This window comes from Saimiri boliviensis, chromosome 5 (genome assembly GCF_048565385.1).
Source record: "Saimiri boliviensis isolate mSaiBol1 chromosome 5, mSaiBol1.pri, whole genome shotgun sequence".
In the NCBI taxonomy this organism is placed as follows: domain Eukaryota; kingdom Metazoa; phylum Chordata; class Mammalia; order Primates; family Cebidae; genus Saimiri; species Saimiri boliviensis.
The window spans coordinates 69,438,277-69,464,960 of record NC_133453.1 but is presented as its reverse complement, the minus strand read 5'-3'; the positions used below and the strand labels follow the sequence as shown (position 1 = coordinate 69,464,960).

At 40.2% G+C, this 26,684-nt stretch overlaps 1 protein-coding gene across 3 annotated transcripts in view; it reads left to right on the top strand.

The window, feature by feature from the left end:
- Window positions 1–26,684, top strand: part of MYO3B (myosin IIIB) — a 512,276-nt gene that overhangs the window by 162,625 nt on the left and 322,967 nt on the right. For all 3 annotated transcript variants that reach the window (XM_074399494.1, XM_074399493.1, XM_010352269.3), the window contains exon 8: window positions 11,217–11,282. In XM_074399494.1, coding sequence (XP_074255595.1) covers window positions 11,217–11,282 — 66 coding nt within the window. The remainder of the gene's footprint in view (window positions 1–11,216; window positions 11,283–26,684) is intronic.

The window sequence follows — 26,684 nt, the reverse complement described above, 5'->3', positions numbered from 1 at the left end:
TTTCAAATAAGGAACTTCTAGAATTAAAAACTACAAGTCTTAATGAGGAAATTTCATGCCCATGACAAGATGTATTTTTTAAGTAGGGGAAGAGGGTTTCTATAATCTCTTATCCTAATGTCAGAGGGGACTGCACTCGTTCAGTTGGTGATAGCTTGAAGTTGCCTATTGCAAGCCCCAAATTAAAATTCCTTAAAAGCTGGTTTCTCATCTTTTTTAAAAAAGAGCATTATAACATTCTTGGCCTCTCTCTTTTGGAATTCACTTCCTTCTTGCACCAGTTATCAAGTTAATGCCTTTCAGCACGGAATCTATCCTTTGCTCTGCTTTGTGATACTGGAGTGGACTTGGTGAACATTTCTTCTTTGCCATATGGCAGATGTTAAGCTTTGTCGGTAGAGGGCACTAGAAGGCCACTGCAGGAGCAAAGAACCCTCTTGCAGGTTTCAGTGCACTTTTTCCTAATTGCTTCTGTGGCCTCTGGCTCTCAGTGGCATTTGGGACACCCTGTGGTGCTCACCCTCCAGCGAGTTCTGGCACCTAATCTGGTGGCTTCTCAGTGAATCTCAAAGGCACCCAAGCAGTTGGTTGCCAGCCCTGGCTTGTCTTACCTCAGAGAACTTCACCACTGGGTCCATAGTGATACCCTACCCTTTCCACTGAGGTCTGAATCTCATCGTTGGATTTGGGGGCAGGGGCTCTTTCAAATTTGTTTCTTCTTGGGTACTCCGTCTCAGTAGAGGTGGCAGCTGCTTCCAATATCTGCTATGTCTGTATTCTTCAGAGTTCTCTCTTTTTTTTTTGGAAGCAGAGTCTTACTCTGTCACCCAGGCTGGAGCGCAATGGCACAATCTCAGCTTATTGCAACCTCCACCTCCCGGATTCAAGTGATTCTCATGCCTCAGCCTCCTGAGTAGTTGAGATTATAGGCATGCGCCACCACACCGAGATAATTTTTTCGTAACTTTAGTAGAGATGGGGTTTTACCATGTTGGCCAGGGTGGTCTCGAAATCCTGACTTCGTGATCAGCCCACCTTGGCCTCTCAAAGTGCTGGGATTACAGCCACTGTGCCTGGCCATTAATCATTCTTTACATTAAATTTTCTTTGTTCAAATTTCTGGTGTGGTTTCTGTCTTTTGGTTAGACCCACACTGATCCTAGAAGGTGAGAAGTGGTTTATGCAGATGGTGGAGGAGGAACTGGTCATGCATGGCCCTGCTCTTTCCCTTCTGCTTTCGCTTGGAAGTTAGCCTGCCTGCTTGATTGCTCTCAGCATACTTAAGCTCAGTGGCAAAGGCTCTGCTCCTGAGTGAGGTGCCTGTGGTGGTCCCGCCCACTTGCAAGACTAGCCAGATAAGAGTATCTCTAACTCTCTTTCAGTTTGAGAAAGCCTACTACTCCCTGCAGATGGAAACTACATTCTCCAAGATCAGTTCTATCCATAATAAAGGTATTATTTTGGGCCTTATTTGCTGACTATGTTCATCGTGTTCCTCAATTAGTTCAGAATCCAGGTAGGGAGAAGTCCTGCTTTTCATTGCCCCTCCCCTTTCCTCAGCAGTTTTCATATAAAACAACTATTTTCAAACAACTTGCCACCACAGAAAGTGACTGATGAGTATAGCATGTTTAACCTTTGGCGTTAACTATTTTCTGGCCCTCCACCATACCACTGTGGTTTTTATTCCATCACATATGTAAAGCTTTTTTTTTTTTTCCTTAAAATGCTAATCTGATTGAGGAATGATTCTACATCTCTATTTAGACACACCGTAATGATCACCTTCAAAGAACACACTCCCAAAGAACCCATGTAAATAGCCCAGAATTTGTTAATGGACAAGCATTTAGAGAACAACATAATCTATTTCAAACAGATCTCTTTAAAATCATGATTTTTTTTTTTAAAAATTGTGTGTTTACAAATGTGTATGAAAAAGAACAGGCTTATGGTTTCCACTCTGTGTGTGAAGGACCACCTAGGAAAAGGGTCATTAGGCAGCCCTGGGGCAAGGTCTACTTCCCTGACACATTGGACATTAACAGTTGGAATTAATGATATTGCTGAGTTCTTGTTGAAGGAGGAAATTAAAGAACGGATGTCAGCAAATGACCACATTGGCTCAGACAGTGAGCCACACACCCACGTGTCCCCTCCATCATCTCTACTGACATGGCACCTTCTATTGTCCTTGACTTTCTCCTGTACTCTTCACGCATGGCCGAATTGCTTATGCGTCCTGTGTGTTTGCATAAGGAGAGCACAGTAGAGGGAAAGGTACTCCAATGTACTTTAGAGATAATGAGAAAAAATGTAATTCATACCTTTTGTGGCCATTTAAATTTTGGGGTAGTGGTCAAGGATTAGTAGAGCTTGGTGACACCCCCCGCCAACCACTGCAAGTCGTTACCACAGACCTGGGGTAATAATACTTAGCATGGGAAACATTGTAATCTTCAGATTCTGAGATGATCTTTGAAGCAGTTTGGTGCTGGGCTGAAAAGCCAGAGGATGTGAACACCTGTCACTGACTGTAGTGGTTAGGAATGGTTTTTTAGGAACTATGTGATTCAATGTAGTAACTTTACATTTTAATGATTGTAACCTAACACTGTAAATGGCATTATTTAAGGTATAGTATCAAACAGGTCATTAAGAATCAGAATTAAAAGAATCAACAAGCTTGAAATTTAACTACAAGTCTTTGCTTTTCTCCTTACTACCTTTGCTAATTTCTTCAGTTATTGTAAAGTATCATAGTTATTAATCAGAAAAGCTCCCTTTCTTAGTGGTGATCTAAGGCTGAGATGTGATTTAGGTGCATTTTGTCTTTGCTTTCTTCCAAACATTTCCCCATCTAGTGTTCTCCTTACACATCTCTTCTCCTTTTCCCCACTTTAAGGGATTGACCCTGATTGGGAGATGCCTTTATGGTGGATTTAGCCCTTAGCATGCATATCTTTTCCAACCTGGACAAATCTTTCACATTTAAAGAGGGTATAGTATGTAGAACTGTGATACTGATTTCTGTTTCATTTTCATATCATCTGTTTTCTAACTTTAAAGAAATATCTCCAACTATTTAATTTTTTCAATTTTCTCTATCAGAATTATTAGTATATGTAAATATATATATAATGTATAAATATATATTTGAAACATAGTTTCACTTTGTCACCCAGGCTGGAGTACAGTGGCACCATCTCAGCTCACTGACCTTCCAGGTTCAGGCCATCCTCCTGCCTCAGCCTCCCAGATAGCTGAGACTGCAGGTGCCTGCCATCATGCCTGGCTAGTTTCATATTTTTAGTAGAGACAAGGTTTTGTTGTATTGCCCAGGCTGGTCTTGAACTCCTGAGCTCAAGTGATCTGCCTGCCTCAGCCTCTCAAAGTGCTAGGATTACGGGCATGAGCGGCCACACCGATCACATATGTCTATTTTGAATTGCTCTTGGTCTGTGCCATGTATGTTGAGGTCATTACCCAGGGATACCCACCACTGGAATGAGGTAGCAGATGCTTGCAAGTGGAACCCAGCAGTAGGGTTCAAAGTTTGGAGGTGCTGGAACTGAACAACTCAAGGTCACTATTTACAGTGTGTTCTGGCTCACAGAGCACTATTCATAATCCTATGGTACCATTTGCTGGTTGCTTCCTTCTTGGCTTTAGCTCTTTTGGCCCCACTGCTCTGAAATTGTTCACTGAGCCACCCCCAGAAAATCAGGCAATATATTCTCTCTTTGCATTTAAGTTTCTTGGATACTAAGTGTTCACTGATGAGCTTTTGCCACCTAAGAAATCTTTTAAAAGTTAGAAATCCCACATGCCATGTGGCATATGTAAGTCATTTCAGCCTTCTAATAGTGAGAAAAAGAGAAACCTATGTATTCAACAATATGTGAATGGTAACTATAAACTATAGTCACCCACTTTGTGAAATGCCATTTAGGTATGAAGGTAATGTGGATGAACTTTAAGCTGTATTACTGAATGGAAAAAATAAGTACCAGGACATTTATGTGTAGTGTATAATCCCATTTCCATTGCTCTCAACTATGTTATAAAAATTAATTGGCCGGGCATGGTGGCTCATGCCTATAATCCCAGTACTTTAGGAGTCTGAGGTAGACAGATCATGGGGTTAGGAGTTGAAGAGCAGCCTGGCCAAGATGGTGAAACCCCACCTCTACTAAAAATACAAAAAAAAAAAAAAAAAAATTAGCCGGGCATGGTAGCAGGTGCCTGTATTCCCAGCTACTTGGGAGGCTGAGGCAGAATTGCTTGAACCCGAGAGATGGAGGTTGCAGTGAGCCAAGATCATGCCGCCGCACTCCAGCCTGGGCAACACAGCCAGACTCTGTCTCAAAATAAAAAAAATTAATTATAAAAATTAAGGCCAGGCACAGTGTGACTCATGCCTGTAATCCCAGCACTTTGGGAGGCTGAGGCAGGTGGATCACCTGAGATCAGGAGTTCAAGACCAACCTGGCCAACATCAACATGGTGAAACACTGTCTCTACAAAAATACAAAAATTAGCTGAGCATGATGGTGAGTCCCTGTAATTCTAGCTACTTGGGAGGCTAAGATGGCAGAATCGCTTGAACCCGAGAGGCAGAGGTTGCAGTGAGCTGAGATCACTCCATTGCACTCCAGCCCAGGTGACTGAGTGAGACTCCATCTCAAAAAAAAAATTAATACGTTGTCCGATATATATTGTATCATATACTTACAGACAATATAAATACATATATATATACAGAAAAACTGTGTGTGTGTGTGTGTGTATATATATATATATATACACTCACACAGAAAAACAGTATGTATATTAATATATAATCATATATACAGAAAAAGTATATAGATGAATATATATTATATAATATAGATGAATATATATGATGAATATATAATATATATGAAATATATATTATATATGCATACAATATATAATATATAATATACATATATATTAATATATAATGAATATATATTCAAAAAATATATTCAAAAATATGAATATATATTCAGAAAAACAGTATATATACATAAATATATATAATATTTATAGCAGAAATATTACAAATGCATGTAATAAAAGGTCTAAAAGAAAACAACCCATACTGATAATGGGGAGGAGACTGGTATTAGGGGTTATAATGAAGAGAAATTTTGCTTTTTAGTCTTTACATTCAGTATTGGGGAATTTTTTTTTTGAGACAGAGTCTTGCTTTGTTGCCAGGCTAGAGTGCAGTGGTGCAATCTCAGCTCACTGCAACCTCCACCTCCTGGTTTCCAGCGATTCTTCTGCCTCAGCCTCTCAAATAACTGGGATTACAGGCAAACACCACCACACTTGGCTAATTTTTTTATTTTTATTTTTAGTAGGGATTGGATTTTACCATTTTGGGCAAGCTGGTCTCAAACTCCTGATCTTAAGTGATCTACCTGTCTTGGCCTCCCAAAGTGCTGGGATTATAGGCATGAGCCACCATGCCTGGCCAGGGAATTTTTTTTTTTTTTACGCTGAGATGAATCATGAATTATAATTAAATGTAAACATTTTTTAAATAATTAATTTTGAACAGGTAAGATATGACTTAGGGAGAAAAGCAACTTTAGGAACAGGACTGGGGCATGATACTGAGAGAAACACAGGCACAGGACTAACTGTGCAACTTCGTTAATGGGATCTACCAGTTGTAATCAGAATGGCAATTCTGTTCCTGTAGTTAATACTATCAGAACAGTTAATTACATTCAAATGTCTTGCTTTCTTGCTTTTATGAGTAAGTAAATAGAATGCCTTTTGAACACATTCCTAAGTATTTAACTGGATGTTACCAATTGTTTGTTAATTATTATACTTCATTCTTTCTATCTTCCTCTGTTATTTTCCTTCTCCTCTAACATCATCCTCCCCAGTCGGCTGACTTATGTCCCCTCTGGGAACAGAGGTTCTGTCTTAAAATTTGCAACTTTCAGGAAGCCTTTCTTAATTAACTGCGTCACTGAGAAACTTTTTACTTAGCATCTCCTTGGTGAGTGTGCTTTAATGTTTGAGGACTTCATTTTGCACCTTCTTGAGGCATTGCTTACTAATTGGTTTTCTGTCATTTTTTGCATATATGTTCTCTTAATTCCTCTTCCAAAGTAATAGACTCTTCATGAGATAAAATACAGAAAACAGTGAGGTATATGGGCATTGGAGACAGAAATACCTGAATTTAAAACCTGGATCTTCCAACTTTTGCTGAATGTTTTTGAGAAAATTTCTTCTTTTAAGTTGCATTTTCTTCCTTTGTGAAACTGAAATAATTTATATTTAATAGGATTGTTGCAATGTTTAGTTGACCTACATGTGAAGCACTTGGCATGAAGCTTTATGGTAGTAAGCACTCAACATATGATGTTTATTGGTGTTCATCTCCTTCTATCTCTAGCCCACCATGTATGTGTGTATAATGGTCCTGACATCAGCTGATGTCTACAATGAGGTTTAAATCATGATTTATTTCCTCATTTTGGTTATATATTTATTCAGGGACCTGGAGACATTGGGATGTAGAGGAAGGAAGAATGTAGTAGAGGAATGAGGCTTATTTTGTCAAATCCAAATCAACACTCTTCAAACCTGCTTACTGTGAATGATTTAGTTGGAATTTGCTCATATCTGAAAGAGCTGTTCCATGTTTGTCTAATTTTTATGCTACTTTGAAGACCAAGTCATATTTTATCCTGTCACCATTTCTTGGCCTGATTATGACATATATATGTTTGTGTGCATTCATTCAAAAAATGTCCTGAATGCTGCTGTGTAAGCCGCTGCAGATACACATGAAACATGAATAGGTGCCTGCCTGGTGGACAAATTATGGAGAGCATTCTAAACTGAAGGTACATCATGTGCAAAGGCCCTGAGGCATGAAAGAATAGGATCTGTTTTGTAGTTACAAGTGCTATGCAGCACAGTGCTATGGCATCTGGTGAACAAGTGGTTTGACATGAAATCAGGTAGACAAGACGTTTGTATATATCATGCAAAGGAGTTAAGATTTTATCATTCTGGCAGTGTGTATCTGCTGAAGAATTTTGAGCAAGGAAACAAGGTCATATTTGTATGTTATACATAAATTCTAGCTACCAGGTACAAGATAGATTAGAGGGATATGAGGCAGAGGGAAGGAGAAAAATGAGGAAGCCACTGGAGTAATGTGGGTATGAGATGATGAGTGACTGACTGCACTAGGATGTGAAAGAGGGGACAGGTTGTGAGTGAGGGATTTAGGAAGTAGCACTGAAGACTTGATATTTGATTGGTATATTAGTTTTTTATTACCATCATAACAAATCACCATGAACTCAGAGGCTGAAAGCAACACAATTTTATTATCCTGTGGTTCTTTAACTTAGAAGTCTGCTGTGGGTCTCAGTGGGCTAAAGTCAAGGTGTCAGTAGGGCTGCACTCCTTTCTTAAGGCTAGGGAAAATTTGTTTTCCGGCTCATTGAGGTTACTAGCAGAATTCATTTCCTTGCATCTGTAGAATTGAGGTTCCCATTTCTTTGCTGGATATCAGCTGAGGCCCATTTCTATCTTCCAGATGTTGCCTGCATTCCTTGGCCCATGGCCACTTCCTCTGTCTTCAAAGGCAGCAATGACAGGTGTAGTCCCTTTTATGCATTGAATCTCTCCTGCCTCTTCTTTTTTCTTTCTGCCTCCCTCTTCCACTTTAAAACACTCATGTGATTAAGTTGCGCCCATCCAGATAATCCAAGACAACCTGCCCATATCCAGGACCTTTACCTTAATTACATCAATAAAGTAGCATATTTGCCATGTAAAGTAGCATATTAATAGGTTCTGAGGATTAGAATGTGGACATCTTTGAGAGAGCCATTATTCTGCCTTCTCTAATTGCATACGGGGCTAAGAGAGAATGTAGAATCCAGGTTTCTGACTTCAACAACCAGGTGGAATGCAGCTTTAAGAAAGGAAGATGTTTGGTTTTGAACATGTTGACCTTAAGTAGTCAGATGCACCAGCCAAAAGGTGGACAAGAAATCAAGGCATATTAGGAAGTTATCAACATATAGTAAGCCCTCAGTGAATGTATGGAATGGGAAAAGAATAGGGAGAAGAACAGAATTCTGGGATCAATAATACTCTAGCTGCAACAGAGGGAGAAGCACTCACAAATGAAACAAAAGAGTAACCTACATGGTTTCTCTTCACTGGTGGTCTTTCTGGGTTGTGAGAGAATTAGAATTTATATTGCCAGTACTAACACAGTACTGCAAAGCCTTCGCATTCTTTTGGTTTTCATTATATACAGATAATAATCTTTCACAAGATCTTGCTTTACTGAACCAAAGTAGGATGAACTCCAGGAAAGGCAGTACATCTTATAAGATCAAATGAGCTTCTCTTAACCAACTTTCTGTGATGCCAGGCTTCAAAGATGTTTCCTGTGTGGTGTTCATGTGAAGCCACAGAGGGTTGGTGGTGACCTGGGTGAGTGGTGGTTTGCTGCCATTTTCCTCAGACCAACAACTAAACAGTGCCTCTTTTGCATATTTCCTGCTGAGAAAGAGACTGAAAACAGGAAGGTACATTATTCTCAACACTAAAGTGGATATTCACCATCCATTTCTTATTGGACCCTTGCCAGGTCACTCTCTACTGTGGAAGAGATACCCCTTCCCTGCTGGGCTGGCCAGTGTTGGCCTACTAGTGTTGTTTCAGTCAAATCTGTTCAATCTGTCTATGAATGACTTAGTCATGGTGAACTGCTTTGGGGGTGAATTAAGTCTATTAGACAGTAGATTGCTTAAGCAGCTCGTCTCTGTGGGACTGACCTCAGTGAGGACAGAATGATCAGGAAACCTGAGAAGATCAAGGAAAGTGAAAATCCTGGAAAGGGTTGTAGAGATGATCTAGGATAACCTGCTCACTGAGAGCTACAGCACCGAGGCTGCCCACAGAGGTGAGCTGGCCAGGCATGTGGATGTAAAACCTCAGCCATAGGCAGTAAGAACCAGTTCAGCCAAACTAGAATTGAAGCTGAAGTTATGTAGGGAAAGATGAAGGCATATACTGTTCAATGAAGTAAATGAGATAAAGAGACAGCCTCCTCCTTTGTCTCTGATCCAGGAGAAAGGGAGAAAAAAAGAGGTAACCTCCAAAACAGCTGAAGGGCAACCTTTAACTGTTATTCTTTCTGAGTAATACACAGATAATTTACTAGTTTTTGAATTAGAAGATATGAAGGGTAACTAAATTCTTACACAGAACAGGTACATCATCTCCTTCCTCTAATCATTCTTCCTTCTCACCTTATTCTTCCCTCTTGCTCTCTCTTCAGACTCAAAAGATCATATATAGTCTGGTCCTAAATAATTGCTCCTGTGTTTTGGACTTACTATGCTTTTTTACATTTCTGTGCCTTGGTACAGATTGTTTTCTAAGCCTCACTCTCCTTCTCTATCTTGAAAAGTCCCATCTAATTTTTAGGAGTCAGCTCAAGTTTATCTTCTTTATAAAGTCTTTTGGGACTCCCCAGATTGAGTAAGGAGCACCTTACTTATACTACCACATATTGTGCTTGTGCTTTTAGTATATCACTTATCAAATTATGTTCTAATCACATGGTAGGAAAATACTTGGAAAGGTTATCTGACTGAGGATTAGACTCAGCTGCATGTACCAGTGGCTTAAAAAAGGTGGAGTTTATTTCTCTCTCTTATTAAAGAAGATTAGAGGGAAGGAGACTAGAGCTGGTCTGGCAGCTTTACAATGTCATCATGAATCCAGGTTTCTATCTGTTTGCTTTGTCATTCCCAACTCACAGTTTTCATTTTCAAGTTCATCTGATGTCCATAATAGCTGCTCAAGCTCCAGTCATCATGCTCTAAAAAGCAAGAAGAAGGAAGGAGAAGAATGGATGGCATGTCTCCACTTTTTGAAGGAGACTTTCTGGAAATACCATACAATAATTCTATGTGTATATCATTGACTAGAACTCGGTCATATAACCACATCTAGCCATAAGGAACTCAAGAAATTGCACCCTTATTATGGCAGTATAACATAAAAGTAAAACTTGTACCATAAGAAATGGGAAGCAAAACTGAAGTAAAACCTGTACCATAAGAACTGGGAAGATAATTGATATTGAGGGGCAACTTGTGATCACATTATCTGATATATATTTATTTCTGGTTAAGTCTTGCTGCTTCCCATTCCTCTGCCTATTGAATCTGAGCAATCCATGGCTTTAGGAAGCAGTCAGAATCCAGGTAAAAACAAGGATTACATATGATGGCTTTAAAATTTACAATCATAATTCAGGCATGCAGAACTGTTACTTTCTTCATTTTCTGAACTTGTGTTGCCAGAAGCCCCTATTTCCATGTATTGCTAGAAAAAAAAATCTCATTAATTGAAGGTAATATAGTCACTTCTGTTTTAAAATCCAATCTTTTTGGGGTATTCAATCAAACTCAGGGCTCTTCCCCCATCCCCCTCCTTTTTTTGCCCTCTCACCGGGATGTGGTCTGGTTACCTAAGGTTCTTTGTGCCATTCTCTCATTCTCTTAGACCTCCAACTATTAGGTAATTATTAAGTATGGTACACGTCTGTTTCCTTCTGTACCCAGCAACTTCAGGGAGTCTGGGACACTGTTTTGGCTGATTTTCTCTAGTGCTTATTGCAGAAGTTGATACATAGCAAACAGTTAAAAACGCGACTGATGAATTTATGAGTATACTTTAAATGCATCACATAATTAATTCAAATGGAACCATAATGACTGAAAATCCTGTACAATTAAAAGTCTATTTCACTAAAGCCCTCAGCGCTATGTTTATAGCTTTCTTATAGCACTAATAATCCTCAGCTCTGTTATAGTAGTTTATGTGCTTGTGTCACCCCTCATTACAGCATCTGCTTCTGGAAGAATGTTCCTGATCTTTGTAGCTCTCACAGGTCCTGAGAAAGCCAGGGACATAGTAGGTCTTCAGTCAATGAAAATGAATGACTACAGGAATACGGGTTGGCACTGTATAATCTACCACTGAAAAATGACTCCCATGTGAGAATAGATTTTATTAGAGCTGTTTAGAATGATATCAATAAAAACAAGCTGTTATTTTGCCTTTAATGAAATTCTTCTCTTTTTTTAAGAAAAAAAAAAATGCTATTGTTTTTTCAGAAATCCTCCACCTACGTTACTTCATCCAGAAAAATGGTGTGAAGAATTCAACCACTTCATTTCACAGTGAGTATTTCTTCACGAAAAACTGCATACCTAGCAAGGCCTTGAACAGTGATTGGAGAAATCCAAGCGAGACCTTGAATAGTGATTGGAATTTACCTGTCACTAGAAGTTGTTATACTCTTAGCACATTATGACCCAGGATTTGTTCGAATAAATGATAGAATATGGCTTTGCAAGATGTGAAAAAAAGGCATTTCATTTGACTCTTGGTTATAATAAGTCCTTCTTATCATATGGGTCACATTTATCTGAGAACCTACTTTGTCCTAGAGCAAATATTGACAACTTGGCATGTTTAATAGGAAGAGACATGTTTAATGTCTGTACAAAACATGTAAAAATCTGATGCCCACACTGGGACCAAAAAGAAGACAGAAGGTAGCAGTCATCAACTGAGTTTTTGCAGTGTGAAAGTTGGGCTTGCTCTAGGACCTGTGGCGTGGGAACAAGGGTCCAGTTTCTAAGGTGATTGAGGGACAAAGTAGAATCTCAGGCCTGGGGACCAAGGTAAGGTATCCCAGCCAAGGCTCAAGGTATGAGGAACAAGATGAAAGCCAAGCTGATGATGTGACATACCTGGTAGGAGCTGTGTCACCAGGCAAGATTTCCTGGGATTAAGACAAGAGCAGAATCAACTGTGAAACCAACAGTGGCTCAGTGCTGGGGTCATGGGCTTTTGGCCTCACTCCCAGGAGAGGACCACATGGGTCCTAAATCTGAGAAAGATACTCAGAATACTGGGGTACAAGCTAGGGGCCTTGTGAATTGTGGGGACAGGAATCTAGACCAGGCATTACCAACTATACCAAGGCACTGGAGCTTGGAAGACGTACTGTGGGATCTGGTATATCAAATAATGTGTTTAGAGGTCATGGGAGGAGAAAAGAAGTGACCAAAATAGCTGATAAATAAGAAGTGGGGAAGGGTCAACACAAATTTTTCTAATGTATGCCTCTGTGCAGACTTAGCTTCCACAAAGAAGCCAGGCAATAAAGCAAAATGGGTCTTTGATCATCTTCCTTAATAAATCACATACATATCAGCAATCTCCTATGCATAATTCCAACATCCAAAGAGCTCTGAAACATAAAAGTTCTTTTGTAGTTGAGTCATTTAACAGCAAAACCTAACCTTACGTGAACCAATTTGGTGGTAACACATGACCTTAACTGTGAGGCTATTTATAGTTGTTATTTATCTTAATGTGAATATTCATGTGTTTAGAGGCAGATATATTTGATTATAGTGTGCTGCCCAAGATCCTGTTGGGGCTGTTACATAATGTATAGTAAATGTACCAGTTTACCTTTCTAAAGTTCGATAAAAACTCTGAATTCCAAAATACATTTGGCTCCAGGGGGGTTGTATAAACAGCTATGAATCTGTATTTCACTTTCATTTTCATTTCAAATGTAGTATAGTTCAGGATACCTGAATTTGTTTGCCTGTCCCATCCCTCCTGGACTTTTGCCATGCTCCTCAGGAAACGGAAGTGGAAAGGAACCCAAAGAACCCGACTAAGAAAGACTCTGTTGGAACATGACCATGAAGTTGAAGGCCAGGGATGGAGGGTATCTCATTGCCCCTTCAGCCCCATGTTGACATTTTTCACTGGCTGTAGAATACATTAGGAGCAGCCACAAGTCAAAGGTGATGGTGTCAGGCCATTTTGAGAGGAAAAACAGATACTTGCAGCAGGATAGATACTCACATAAGAGCAGTAGAAGAGCCACTTTCCGAGGTTTAGGACTCAAAAGAGTAGGTAGAGGGAACTAAAGAGCTGAAGACATGCTGGTAGCTTGGGACCACATTTCAGACCACCCCAAGGAAAGAAATTTGGGAGCTAAGGTTTCAATGATTTTGCTGGTAAAGACTGAATCCAAAGATTTTTCCTTTTCATTTCATTGCGGCACACAGAAACCCTTGATTGACCTTGTCTAAGATGCTGTCCTAGAAAAATCCATTACATATTCACTAATGCACCTTCCCATACCAAACTCTCCTGATGCCTCCAAAAATGTGATCTGACTCACAAAACTTTGGCTTATGTATACTTTTTCAAGAGTATGTTTGTAATCATAAACTAAGCTGAGTATTCTTTGGATGGATTTGAGAATAAAGGTACATAACTGATGACAGGGATTGGACTTCAGATTTTTCACAATGCAGTTGACCCTTAAACAATGCAGGAGTTAGGGTTGCTGACCACCCCCCACTGTGTGAAGTCAGAAATTGCCTACATCTTGACTCCCCAAAACCTTAGCTACTGATAGCTTACTGTTGACTGGAAGCCTTGCCAATAACATAAACTGTTGATTAACACGTATTTTATATGTTAGATATATTATATACTGTATTCTTACAAGAAAGCTAGAGAAAAGAAAATGTTATTAGGAAAATCATAAGGAAGAGAAGTGAGTTTACTGTTCATTACTTGGGAGTGGATCATCATGAAAGTCTTCAGCCTCATCTTTTTCACATTGAACAGACTGAGGAGGAGGAAGAAGAGGAGGGGTTGGTTTTGCTGTCTCATGGTTAGCAGAGGTGGAAGAAAATCCACATATAAGTGCATCCATGCAGTTCAAATCCATGTTGTTCAAGGGTCAGCTATGCAGAAATTCCTCCCTAACATTGACAGTTCCTTATGGCAAATCCTCTCATATGCCAATTCAATTCTGCTGTGTTTTTCACAATTCTGAGAATTCCACGTGCACTCATTCTGAGTTGCTTTAGACCTAAAAAGGTCTTGAATACTAGAATGGAGGGCTAAACACAGAAAACAATGCCTTTGAGTATGCATGCTGTCAGGAGCAAAGCATAAAGCATCCTGTTGAAATTGCAGGGGAGGTAGAGTCGGGAAGGTTTCTAATGAATCAGGAAGGCAATTAGAAATTAAGTGACTGTGTGCTTTATTACTAGTTTAAGATGGAAATATGTCATCAGTCTTCTTTTTGTTTAATGAGTTGTCCTTACAGTTTTTTATTAGTGAAAATGTTTATATAATAGATGTTCATAGATTCTTTACTGACCTCGGCCCTCCAGTCCTGTTTTCCCATAACATCTTAAGTTCTTTGACCATAAATTCTTATGCAATATTTTGGGAGTATTTCTCAAAATTAGGGAACTGATTATTATATATATTTTAAAAGAAGCCTATCCATCATTCCCAAATAATACCTTTTTTTTTTTTTTCCTTAGATAGTATCACTCTGTCACCTGGGCTGGAGTGCAGTGGCATGATCTTGGCTCACTGCAACCTCTGCCTCCTGGGTTCAAGCAATTCTCCTCCCTCAGCCTCCTGAGTAGCTGGGATCACAGGCGACCACCACTATGCTCAGCTAATTTTTTAATTATTTATTTATTTTTTGTTTTTAGTAGAAACGGAGTTTCACCATGTTGGCCAGGCTGGTCTCGAACTCCTGACCTCATGATCCACCCACCTTGGCCTCCCAAAGTGCTGGGGAATTACAGGCGTGAGCCACTGTATCTGGCCAGTTTTTTTTTTTTTTTTTTTTTTTTTTTTGGAGACAGAGTCTCACTGTGTTGCCCAGATTGGAGTGCAGTGGTGTGATCTTGGGTCACTGCAAACTCAGCCTCTTGGGATCAAGCGATTCTTGTGCCTCAGCCTTCCAAGTAGCTGGAATTACAGGTGTGTGCCACCAGGACCAGTTAGTTTTTGTATTTTTAGTAGAGATGGGGTTTTGCCATGTTGCATAGGTTGGTCTTGAATTCCTGAACTCAAGTTATCTGTCCGCCTCAGCCTCCCAAAGTGCTGGGATTATAGGCATGAGCCACTGCACCCAGCCCCTGATAATATCCTTTCATTCTGTAGGGGAGACTGCTGACCCTAGGCTGCCATTACTTGGCCAATCAAATGTAGTTTGGTCAAATGCCATTCATTGTATTTATTCAAATCTCTAATTCAATATAAACAGTGGTACTCACTGGGTTTGAAACATCTTTTTAAAGAGAGAGCCTTAGTTTATTTTTATAATAAGAGTCAAGAGAAAGAAAGATGGAGGATTAAGACCTTCAGATTATAAGCTTTTCATTATTGGAAGGACTGGGCTGGAGAAGATGATTATCTGGTAATTTTAGGAAAAGCTTTTTTTAACCTGAATTATATGGATAATTCTTCAGTTCCCTTTGTAGAGCAAGCCACAGTAAATGTTTCTCTCAAAAGAATAAACAGGACTAAAAGTTCCTTAACAGCTTTAAAACCTTTAATACTTTGTCCTCATGTGACTGCTGAGCCATAATAGAGTCGGTTCAATACTCTAGGTCTTTCTTAGTCCACGCTGGTCACTACCCACCAAAAAGCTTCTTAGGTACTCCTGCAGGGATCTGCACAAGCTGGTCTGGCTGCAGTCTAATGATTATAGCTGTGTAGACGGGACAGGTGTATGTGTTTGTGCAGGCGCATATGTGTATAGGAGGGTCGGGGATAGGAAAGCAGAAGCACTGGGTTGTGGCTTAGTGTTTTTCAGATTTACTTCCAGTCTCCTTAATTTGGAGATAGTAGGAGAGATTTTTTGAAACATTTAAAAGTCTAAAATACTATTAGTAAACCTGTTTTGGGTTTTTTTAAAAGAAGCATCAGCCTGTTTGGTTCTGAACCTCTGGTTGTTTGTGATAATTGACCCATTTATATGTATCAGTTATGCATTTGTCAAAGCATGATTCCTGAAAGCTTAGTTATGATAAATTAAATGCAATGCTCACATAAATTCTCCGCTGCTTTTTATCCATATGCTGGGACCCTGCCTGATGTGTTTTGTCACCTCTATAATGTGTAGTTGGCTTTGTAGTGATTTCATTATCAGCCCTTTCCCCTATGACTAAAGCTATTTGCATAATAAGTTTATCTGGTTCAAGTACCAGCCAGACTTCTGCTTTGTCAGGAGGCTCCATTCAGAAGTAGCCTTTCGATAAGATAAAAAATAATTTTCATTTTGTCAACTTCACCTTGGTCCTAATGGATGTCACTTTTCTTTTTAAGTTCAAATTAATTTCAGTTCTTTGGCATAAACTACAAAAATACTTTCCATGTCATTGGCCAGAAGGTATTTGTGAGCTATGCTTTCTCATTTTGCTTCTAAAACTGTAGGGGGCTTTATTAGGAATTAAATTTAGGACCTCATCATCAATGGCCCTTGAGCCGATTAGTGGGACAAACAAGATAGATTTCTTTTGGTCAAGGGCAATTCCACCAGCAGCATCACAGCTGCTCAGCTTTGGATTTAATGATGACTTGAACTAGGTGGTCACCTGCACATGAACTGTTCTTTCTTGGGGTGGCTGGCTTGGGTGGTATAGGGGAGAAAAAATAATATCTTTTCTTCACCTATTTCGAGGTTAATGGCTGACACTTCTATAACAAAAGACAGATTAACAAGAGAAAAGTGGAACAAATTTATTTAATATAAGTTTTATGTGACACAGGAGCTTTCTGAAATAAAGACTCAAAAACCGAGTGAAAACTACTTTTATGGTTAGGTTGAATGAATCATGGACAGTTGTACAGATGAATACTACTTTTGTGGTTAGGTTGAGTGAATAATAGACAGTTGTATAAATGTATAGCAGGATCTAATGGTAGTGAACTGCGGGAAACTTAGCAAGTCCTCAGATTCTTCTCAGCCTCTCTGTGTAACATTTCTTCCTTCTGGTTATAGGGCAGGTCACCTGTCATACGAGGGTCTTCAAGAGAGAGGGAGTGGGAGAAGGACAGAAAGACCTTTCTGTTTTTGTGATTTTTTATTTTTTTATTTTATTTTTTTAAGACGGAGTCTTGCTCTGTCACTCAGCTGAGTGCAATGGTGCAATCTCTGCTCGATGCAAGGTCTGCTGCCCAGGTTCAAGCTGTTCTCCTGCCTTAGCCTCCCGAGAAGCTGGGACTACAGGCACATGCCACCACACCCAGCTAACTTTTTGTATTTTAGTAGAGACGAGGTTTCACCATGTTGGCCAGGATGGTCTCAATCTCCTGACCTTGTGATATACCCGCCTCAGCCTCCCAACATGCTTGGATTGCAGGCGTGAGCCACCGCACCTGGCCCTGTGGTTTTCTTAATTGTCTTCTGCTTAAAATACTCAAGTATGCTGAGGGACCATATTTTGGGGTAGCATTTCCTCCACTGCATCAGCATCTAGCATACTGATTTGTCTATTTCTCATTTCCCAGTGTGAGCATTGTGGCTGAGTCCTGCCATTTAGTTATGAAATGTTGCAACAGCCTTTCTTATCCCTCTAAATGACATTCAAATGCACTGGCATTGAATGTTAGCAAGATAAGATCACTCTGAACCATAAAACTACTAAGACTAATGGGCATTTGCATATGTTTTTTTTTTTTTTTAATGGAAACTCAGATCCGGAACATTTGCTTTCACTGTAGGGCTGAATGCTGATAAAGCTAACCATTTTGGGGTGGTTGTTTTCTTGACATTGATTGTATTTCCCTGAAGGCAACGATTCTCAGCTCTTTGCCTTTCTCCATTTTGTGTTTCAAGGCTGCTCAATTCCACATGGCTTTATAATGTCAATGAATAACACACTTGCAATGATAAATATCCTAATTCAGTGATTGATTAAGTTCCATAGATATTCTTGGCTATTTAAGTCTTATCGGATTCTCAGGAGGCCATGCAAAGGGTTAATATTTCCTGGAGTGGAAAGATACAATAATCTCTATTTACATTACTTCACAAATTCATAATTTTAATTAAAATGAGCAGTGGCATCTCCAGTGACAGACTCTCTCCATTTTAGATTTATTTAGCCAATGATTAGCTATTATGATTTCTTGAATTAATTAGCATCTCTTGAGCTACAGGGAATTAGTGAATTAATAAAAACTCATGGAGAAGCTCAAAATTAAAAATTAAGTTAACCACCCCCCCCCAAATTATCCACTCCTCACTTAGCATATATTGATCAATATACTTATAAATGCAACTCAGATTCTTTCTCATTTTGAAATATTGGGATTTTGTTTTACAGGAGAAGAACAAATAAAGCTATGTGTGAATTTCAAGGTTATATCTCCCTGAAGAGCATCTAATTTAGATTACCTAATAGATTATCTAAGGAAACCAAGGGCCTGATTTGATCTCACTTATATCCTACTTAAAAAGTCAGCTGATAAAATCTGATTTTCTCATAGTGCAAACCAGACTGAAGTTTGAAACATGCTGCCCCTGTATACCTGGAATATACTAGAAATATATCCTATCTTCTTAGGAACAATGGCAATGTGAGAGAAACGAAGGTTTAGACTCATACAAAATAAGAAAAAGGCATTATAATGTGGGTAATCTAGACTGTTGTCAGCGTATCTTGTTTATTTCTTGACAGATGCGGGGTTTAGATCTTGTGAGAAACCAGATCTGTAGCATGTCATGGATTTTACATTAGTGCTTGGGGCAGATGATGTTAGCTGACTATTGTAGCTGCTGTGGATTCATTTAAATGATGTCTGTACCATTTTCTCCATTCTGGCTTTTCTTTCTTCTTTTAAAAAAATTATAATTGATTTTCATACTGTAAATCAAAAAGAGTCTGTAATTGAGATAATAGAAAGTGAGGGTGAGGGCTGCCTTGTCTGTATGTGCTTGTGCCTGGAGGTGGTGGCTCACACATTCACCTCTCCCCAGAGTGCCACCTGGATCATCACCAGGAAGAGACAGCTGTGGAAGAGCAGTGCTATAGCATGTGCATCCAGCTGTGTCACTTACTGGCTATGTAATCTTGGAAAAGATATTTAACCTGTCTGATTGCTGGTCCTCAGTTGTCAAATTGGGGCTGAGAGTAGTATAGCTGTGAGGATTAAATTACATAATGTATGTGTAGCACTTGACAATAATAATAATAATTAACATGTAACTTCTACGCTAGGCGTTGTTCTCTACGTGTTGTATAATTCACTAATCCTCATAATTCTGTGAAGTAGTTCTAATATTATCCTTATTTTATAGAAATTAAGGTAACTAGAGGCCAAGAGTCTTAAGACTACAGCTAGTAAGTGGGAGATCTGGGATTTGAACCCCAGAAAACTTGTTCCAGAGTTCATGCTCAACTAGCAGTAGAGACTATTTTTATTACCCTTTGCATTTGGTCTGTGCTGCTATTCTGAAACTGTGTTTCGAAAGTGACAATGACTTTTTCTTCCTTGATGCCAATATACCGTTTCAATCTGTTGTCCACTGTCTTTTTATTTAGACTTCAGCTCACTTACTTCTACAGTTTGGGCCTCTAACACACACACACACGCACACACACACACATTCACACCCACTCATCCACCCTTTCTCAGTGGCAACACCTCCCTCAATCTAAGAGAATTGGCTGCAACAGGAGTCAAGCCAGATGTTGTGGGTTACACCTGTAATCCTAGCATTTTGAGGGGTTGACGTGGGAGGATCACCTGAGACCGGGAGTTTGAGCCTGGCTAATAAAGTGAGACCCTGTCTCTACAAAATATTTAAAAATTAGCCAGGCGTGGTAGTGTATGCCTATATAGTCCCAGCTACGAAGAAGGCTGAGGCAGGACGATCCCTTGAACACAGGAGTTTGAGGTTATAGTGAGCTAATTGTGCCATTGCACATCAGCCTGAATGATGGAGAGAGACCCTGTTTCAAAAAAACAAAAAAAAAACAAATGAATGACGCAGGCTCACCTTCACTTCTTTGCTCTGCAGACAACCCTACTTTTCCTCACCTTCTCCTAGTTGAGCATCTCTCTGGGCTGTCAGCCAGCCACAGGCTTCTACTTGGGGAAGGAACGGTGGGAAGGAATATGGGTACCTGGACCCTGAGAGGCAGAATCCACAGTGCTAAGTATGGGAGGAGACAGGTACTACAGAGAGGGAGCAGTTAAACATGACTCCAGTGCTTTTAGCATGGAAATAGGGTGTTTTCAAAATATATGTTGGAGAGATTAAGGGTATAGGATCTAAATTCAAATTGTATTCTGGCACTGCCAGTTAGATTTTTGGCCTTGAACAAGTCACTTAGCTTTTCTGAGACTCAATTTCCTCATCTGCAAAAAGAGAATGATAATACTTCTATAATAATTAGTTGGGATTAAGATCAACTCTGTATGTGATAGAAAACCCAATAAACAGTGGCTTTGAAGAGTTAGGCTTTTCTTTTTTTCTCTCATGAAATCAGCTGGGAGTGAGGCCACATATGTACTGCGAGTATGGCAGGGCCACAGGGTAGCCACCTCCTCCTGTCCTCAAGCTGCCCCAGTAAATATGATTTCCATTCCCATGGAACCTCATGGGCCAAGATGGCTGCTGGACCTCCAACATTCATGTACTTATTTTAATAAGAGAGAAAAATGCAAGTCTCCTTACTTTAAGACTCTGGCAGTTTCACACAACATATCATTAGCTACAACTTTATCACATGGCCACACCTAGCTGCAAAGAAAGCTAAGAAAGACAGTTCTCTGACTGGGCAACGTGGACCCAAGTCACTGCTGGGGATCTATCCCTAAATAAAGGGGAGAGTGTATGGACAAGATAGCAGTCTGAAGCATGCTATTTTACAGGGTGACTGAGAGAATTAAGTGAGATACAGAGTGAAAGCTCAGCAAATACTAATGATTAATACAGTATTATCCAAGGGATGAATCACAACAGAAGAGGATCTTGAGGAGTAGCCATCAGGATTCTTCCGAATCCCAGGGCTGATCTGTGGCCTGGGGTGGGGGGAGATGAGGAAAGTAAGGACAAGGTGGGAGCAGTAGCGTGGCCATGTTGACACCTTACCGGGTCTTTTCCTAAGAGCTGTGATGTCTTCCTGGTTCAGTGCAAAGCTCCCAGCTTCCTGCCTGCTCTTCCATTCTCTGCTGCTTCCACTGTGGCACTCCCACAGGCTCTGGTGCAGAAGGAAATCTGGCTCTGGGTCAGTAAGAATTTTAGTTAAAAATGGAAATTCAGGGTCATGTCACCAGTACTACATTCTTTCAGCCCAGTGATGATTTCTGGCAGGGATAAAAATAGCAGACATAGCCCTTTGGCACTAATGAAGAACGGGGTATGTGTGTGGGTGTGTTTAAATGACTTAAAAAATTATGACAGAAAATTTAGATATACTAAGTCATCATAGATTCTCTTGGTCTTATGTGCTTTTGGGTGTGTGTGCAGCTTCCATTACCTTCTTGGTATTTTAATTCAGAACTTCCTAGGGTCATCAAATGCATAGTACTGAGCTGTCATACAAGGTTAGTGAATGGAAGGGGAAATCTCATATGAAGAGCTATTTAATGATTTTTTTTTGAAAGAGTAATTTTATTTAAAAGGCCACATTTTGGTGAATAATGAGAATTTTTGCCTTTAAAAGAGGCCCAAAGCTGGAACCCTTAGGCTCAAGCAATGCTTCACACACAGTTGCAGAAAGCCTGGCTTCAATCCTCCACGTCATGGGTGGAATTGTGTCCCCTCAAAATTCGTATGTGGATGTTTTAATCGTCAGTGTCGCGAATGGGGCTATTACAGATATAAGTAGTGAAGATGAGGTCATACTGGAGTGGGATGGGCCCCAGTCTAGTATGACTGGTGTATTTTAGAAAGGGGCAATGTGTATACAGACACACAAAGAACATCATTTGAAGACTGGAGTTATGCTGTCTTAGGTCAAGAACTACCAGAAGCTTGGAGACAGACCTGGAACAGATCCTTCCCTAGTACTTCCAGAGGGAGAATAGCCCTGCCGACATCTCCATCTTGGAATCCTTCCCTCAGACTGGAGACAACAAATGTCTGTTGTTTAGGTCACTGGGTTTGTGATACTTTATTATAGCAGCCCTAGGAAATTAATACACTCCATGACTGGGTAGTTGCAGGACCTTAAGGCATTTGACCTTTCAAGCCTTTGTTTCCTGACCTGTGGGTTAGTAATATTCATCCATCTACCAGTGAGGATCAAGTGTACCTTTGAATACTGTAGAGAAAGCTTGTCCAATCCTCAGCCCACAAGCCTCATGTGGCCCAGGATGACTTTGAATGTGGCCCAGGATGGCTTTGAATGTGGCCCAACACAGATTTGTAAACTTTCTTAAGACATTATGAGATTTTTTTTCCTGATTTTTTAAAAAGCTCATTAGCTATTGTTAGTATTAGTGTATTTTATGTGTGGTCCAAGACAATTCTTCTTCCAGTGTGGTTCAGGAAGGCAAAAGATTGGACACCCGGTTGTAGAGCAGTGCTACAATGTCAAGTATTAATGTGACACCATAAAATCATAGTGTATTTTCTTCCCTCCCTACCTTCCTTTTTTCTCTCTTTCATTTTTTTTTTGTTTAAGTCTGTATCATAAGGGTTTATGTTAGATTCCTCCTCTTGAACCAACCGCACAGTAGTGAAAGTGGGGAATTTCTGTAATTATCAGTGATTTGCTGGCCTTTATAGAGGACTTCAGGAACTAAATATATACTGTATTTTAAGATTTCTTGGTTAACAAGTACTTCTCCCTGAGAAACAGATTGTCATAGAATGAGATGGGCGATTCGTGTCATCTTGCATCCCATCACTGACCAACTGATCACTTCCTGGATTCTGACAGAAGGATTTTGACACTGCATCTCGGATACAGCATCGTGATCACTTAGTGATATTTGCTATGGGTCTAAACTGGAGTAATTGTAGTTCATGCCTTTGTGGACCTACAGTTGACATTTCTTTTTAATTATGACCAAGTTCTTTGTTATGTGAAAATAACATACAGGACCTTAAGGCATTTGATCTTTCAAGTCTTTGTCTCCTAACCTGTGGGATAGTAATAAAAAATTCACTTAGCCAAAGAAAGCGAATTGGCGTACATTTAACTAAGTCAGCTGTAGCCTAAAAATACCTGAGAGCTAAAATAAAAGTAGTTGAATAAATTTGGAGTTGTCTGTGTGAGGAGTACAGATAATAATATTAACAGTAAGATTTATTTAAAGCTTACTGTCAGATGTTGTGCATCTGACATGGTGAAATGTACTTTACTTGCATGATTTCAATGAATCTTCACTGCTGCCATATGAAGTAGGTTACTACTCAGATGAGAAGCTGAGCCTCTTATAAATCAAGTGATTGGGGGCTGGGTGTGGTGGCTCATGCCTGTAATCCCAGCACTTTGGGAGGCTGAGGCAAATGGATCACCTGAGGTCAGGAGTTCAAGACCAGCATGGCCAACATGGTGAAACCTCGTCTCTACCGAAAATACAAAACTTAGCCAGGTATGATGGTGTGCACCTGCAACTCTAGCTCCTTGGGAGGCTGAGGAACGAGAATCACTTGAACCCAGGCAGTGGAGGTTACAGTCAGCCAAAATCTGCCACTGCATGCCAGCCTGGGTGATGGAGTGAGACTTTGTCTCAAAAAAAAGAAAAGAAAAAAGAAATCAAGTGATGGGCTTTAGCCTCACAGCTGGCAAAGCTGTCATTTAACACCAGGTCTGTAACATATTCCAGTATCGGCTCTGATGCTCATGATGCTAGAGTGTGCATGGGTGAATATATGTTTAATTGAGGTGAAATTCACATACAGTATTAACCATCTTAAAGTGAACAATTCAGTGGTATTTAGTATTTCATAATGTTGTGCAACCACACTTTGATCTACTTCCAGAATGTTTTCATCATGCCACAAAGAAACCCCGTATCCATTGAACAGTCTACTCCGCATTTCCTTCTCCCCTTTAGCCCCTGACAAATAGCAATCTGCTTTCTGTCTTTACAGATTTGCCTGTTTTGGATATTTCATATAAATGGCATCATACAAGAGGTGACTCCTTTTTCTTAGTATAATGTTTTTGGCCAGGTGCAGTGGTTCACACCTAGCACTTTGGGAGGCCAAGGTGGGAGGATCATTTGAGCCTCAAAGTTCGAGACCAGCCTGGGAAACATAGGAAGACACTGTCTCTGTGAAAAAATTAAAGTAAAATATAATGTTTTTGAAGTTCATCCATGTATCAGCATCATGTATCAGTACTTCGTTCCTTTTTATGGCTAGATAATATTGTATTTGGTTTTTTGTTGTTGTTGATTTTTTTTTTGAGACAGAGTCTCACTCTGCCATCCAGGCTGGAGTGCAGTAGCATGATCTCGGCTCACTGCAACCTCTGCCTCCTGGGCTCAAGCGATTCTCCTGTCTCAGACTCCTGAGTAGCTGGGATTACAGGCCCCTGCTACCATGCCTGGCTAATTTTTGTACTTTTAGTAGGCATGGGGCTTCACCATGTTGTCCAGGCTGGTCTCGAACTGCTGACCTCAGGTGATCCTCCCACCTCAGCCTCTCAAAGTGCTGGAATTACAGGCGTGAGTCACCACACCTGGCCAATATTGTGTATATTTTGAGGCAGAATATCAGCAGTCAGCCTATGTACCCCTTCACCTGGAAATATGAAGAAAACCCAAGTCTGACTACTCAGATACCTCCTCCATTTCCCCCTGACATTCTCAACATGGTGCCATGGATGACCAGACTGCTAAAGTATCAGGTCTTCTCCCCTTCCCTGGACATGGAGTGTTTGGACATGGACTTCTGCCCTCCTTAGGCATCAGGTCAAAGCACCCGCAGGCTCTAGCTGTAGGAGAGCTGGCTATAGCTTAGTATATGTGGTTTCTCTAATCCACTTCTAATTTGGGGTAGAAGTTTTGTTATCTGTCATTTTCTGGGTACCCAGAACATTCTGTCTTATAGGGGCCAGGTGTTTCTGGGTGATGATTCAGATCTCTGCTCCAACTGAAGTAGCAGCTTTCAACTCACCCTGAATCTTACTTCAAATCATCCTACACAAAACAGTCAGTGTGGTCTTTCCAAATCCCTAAACTAATCAAGTCATGCCCTACTCATAATTATTCTTTGGCTTCCCAGTGCTTATAGGGTGCACTAGAACTCTTTAACACACAAGGTTATAAAGGATCTGTCCCCTTTCTATGCAATATCATTCTCTCCTCCAAACTCCCTGCACATTCTAGAAAAATAGAACATTGAACAAGTGATCCTTCCCCTGACTGTGCCAAGAGGACTCAGAGACCCCTTTCTTCATGCTTTTATGTGAGCATCATGCCTTTTACAAAACTTTATAATAAGGAGGGGAGAGGGAGCCTGTCAAACCATCCTGAAACTACTCATTTTCACATCTGTCTCCCCACTCAAACTGTAAATTCCTTGAGAGCAGAGTACGTATCTTTACTGCTTTATATCCCCAATACCTAGCATAGTTCCTAGAACATGGCAGGAACTCAGTAAATGTCTGTTCCTTTTGAAGAACCAATAATTCTTTAGAGGAAGTAATACTCTTAAAATTATACACCTCATGGCTGGGCACAGTGGCTCATACCTATAAGCCTAGCACTTTGGGAGGCCAAGGTGGGTGAATCACTTGAAGTCAGGAGTTTGAGACCAGGCTGGCCAACATGGTGAAACCCTGTCTTTACTAAATATGCAAAAATTAGCTGGGCATGGTAGTGGGCCCCTGTAATTCCAGCTTCTCAGGAGGCTGAAGCAAGAGAATTGCTGGAACCTGGGAGGTGGAGGTTGTAGTGAGCTGAGATTGCACTGCTGCACTCCAGCCTGAGCAACAGAGTGAGACCTTGTCTCAAAAAAAAAAAATTTATATATATATATATATATATACCTCATATAATGGACCTAGTTAGAAATTGGATGTTAGAACTCGTGATCTTTGGACAGTCTCTCCTAACAACAAACATAATGCTAAGGAAGAGAATAAGGGGTGGCAAAGTGGTCAAATACACCTTCCTCTCCAAATATACACATACTATCCGGAGCAAAATTTGAGATAGTGTCTCACTCTATTGCCCAGACTGTGCAGTGGTGCAATCTGGGCTCAATGCAATCTCCACTTCCCAGGGTCAAGCAATCTTCCCACTTCTGCCTCCCAAGTAGCTGGGACTACAGGCACATACACATCCAGCTAATTTTTTTTTTGTATTTTTAGTAGAGATGGGCTTTTGCCATGCTGCCTAAGCTGGTCTCCAACTTTTGGGCTCAAGTGATCTGCTGGCCTTGACCTCCCAAAAACTGAAATTTTAACTGTAAGAAGAAACATGATAGGATTGTTAAATTGATAGCTACATGGGTAGCTGTGGACTCTTTTTTGGTTGCATTGAATGCATTAAAATAATATCAAAACAAATCTTCTCTGGCAATCTCAGTGGTTATTCCTCTCCAAAAATTTCTGCCCATCTTCATCCCGGCCTTCCCTTATTTCCCACCACCAGCTCATTCGTCACGTTCTGTAAAATTCCACAGAAAGTTTGAAGAGAAGCTACTTTTGAACTCTGGATTATAAGAAACACCACTTTAAGGCTGCCTTCGGGAAATATGCAGAGATGATGGGTAAAAATTGAGATGTGGAAATGTTCAAGGCCTATGAATGCAA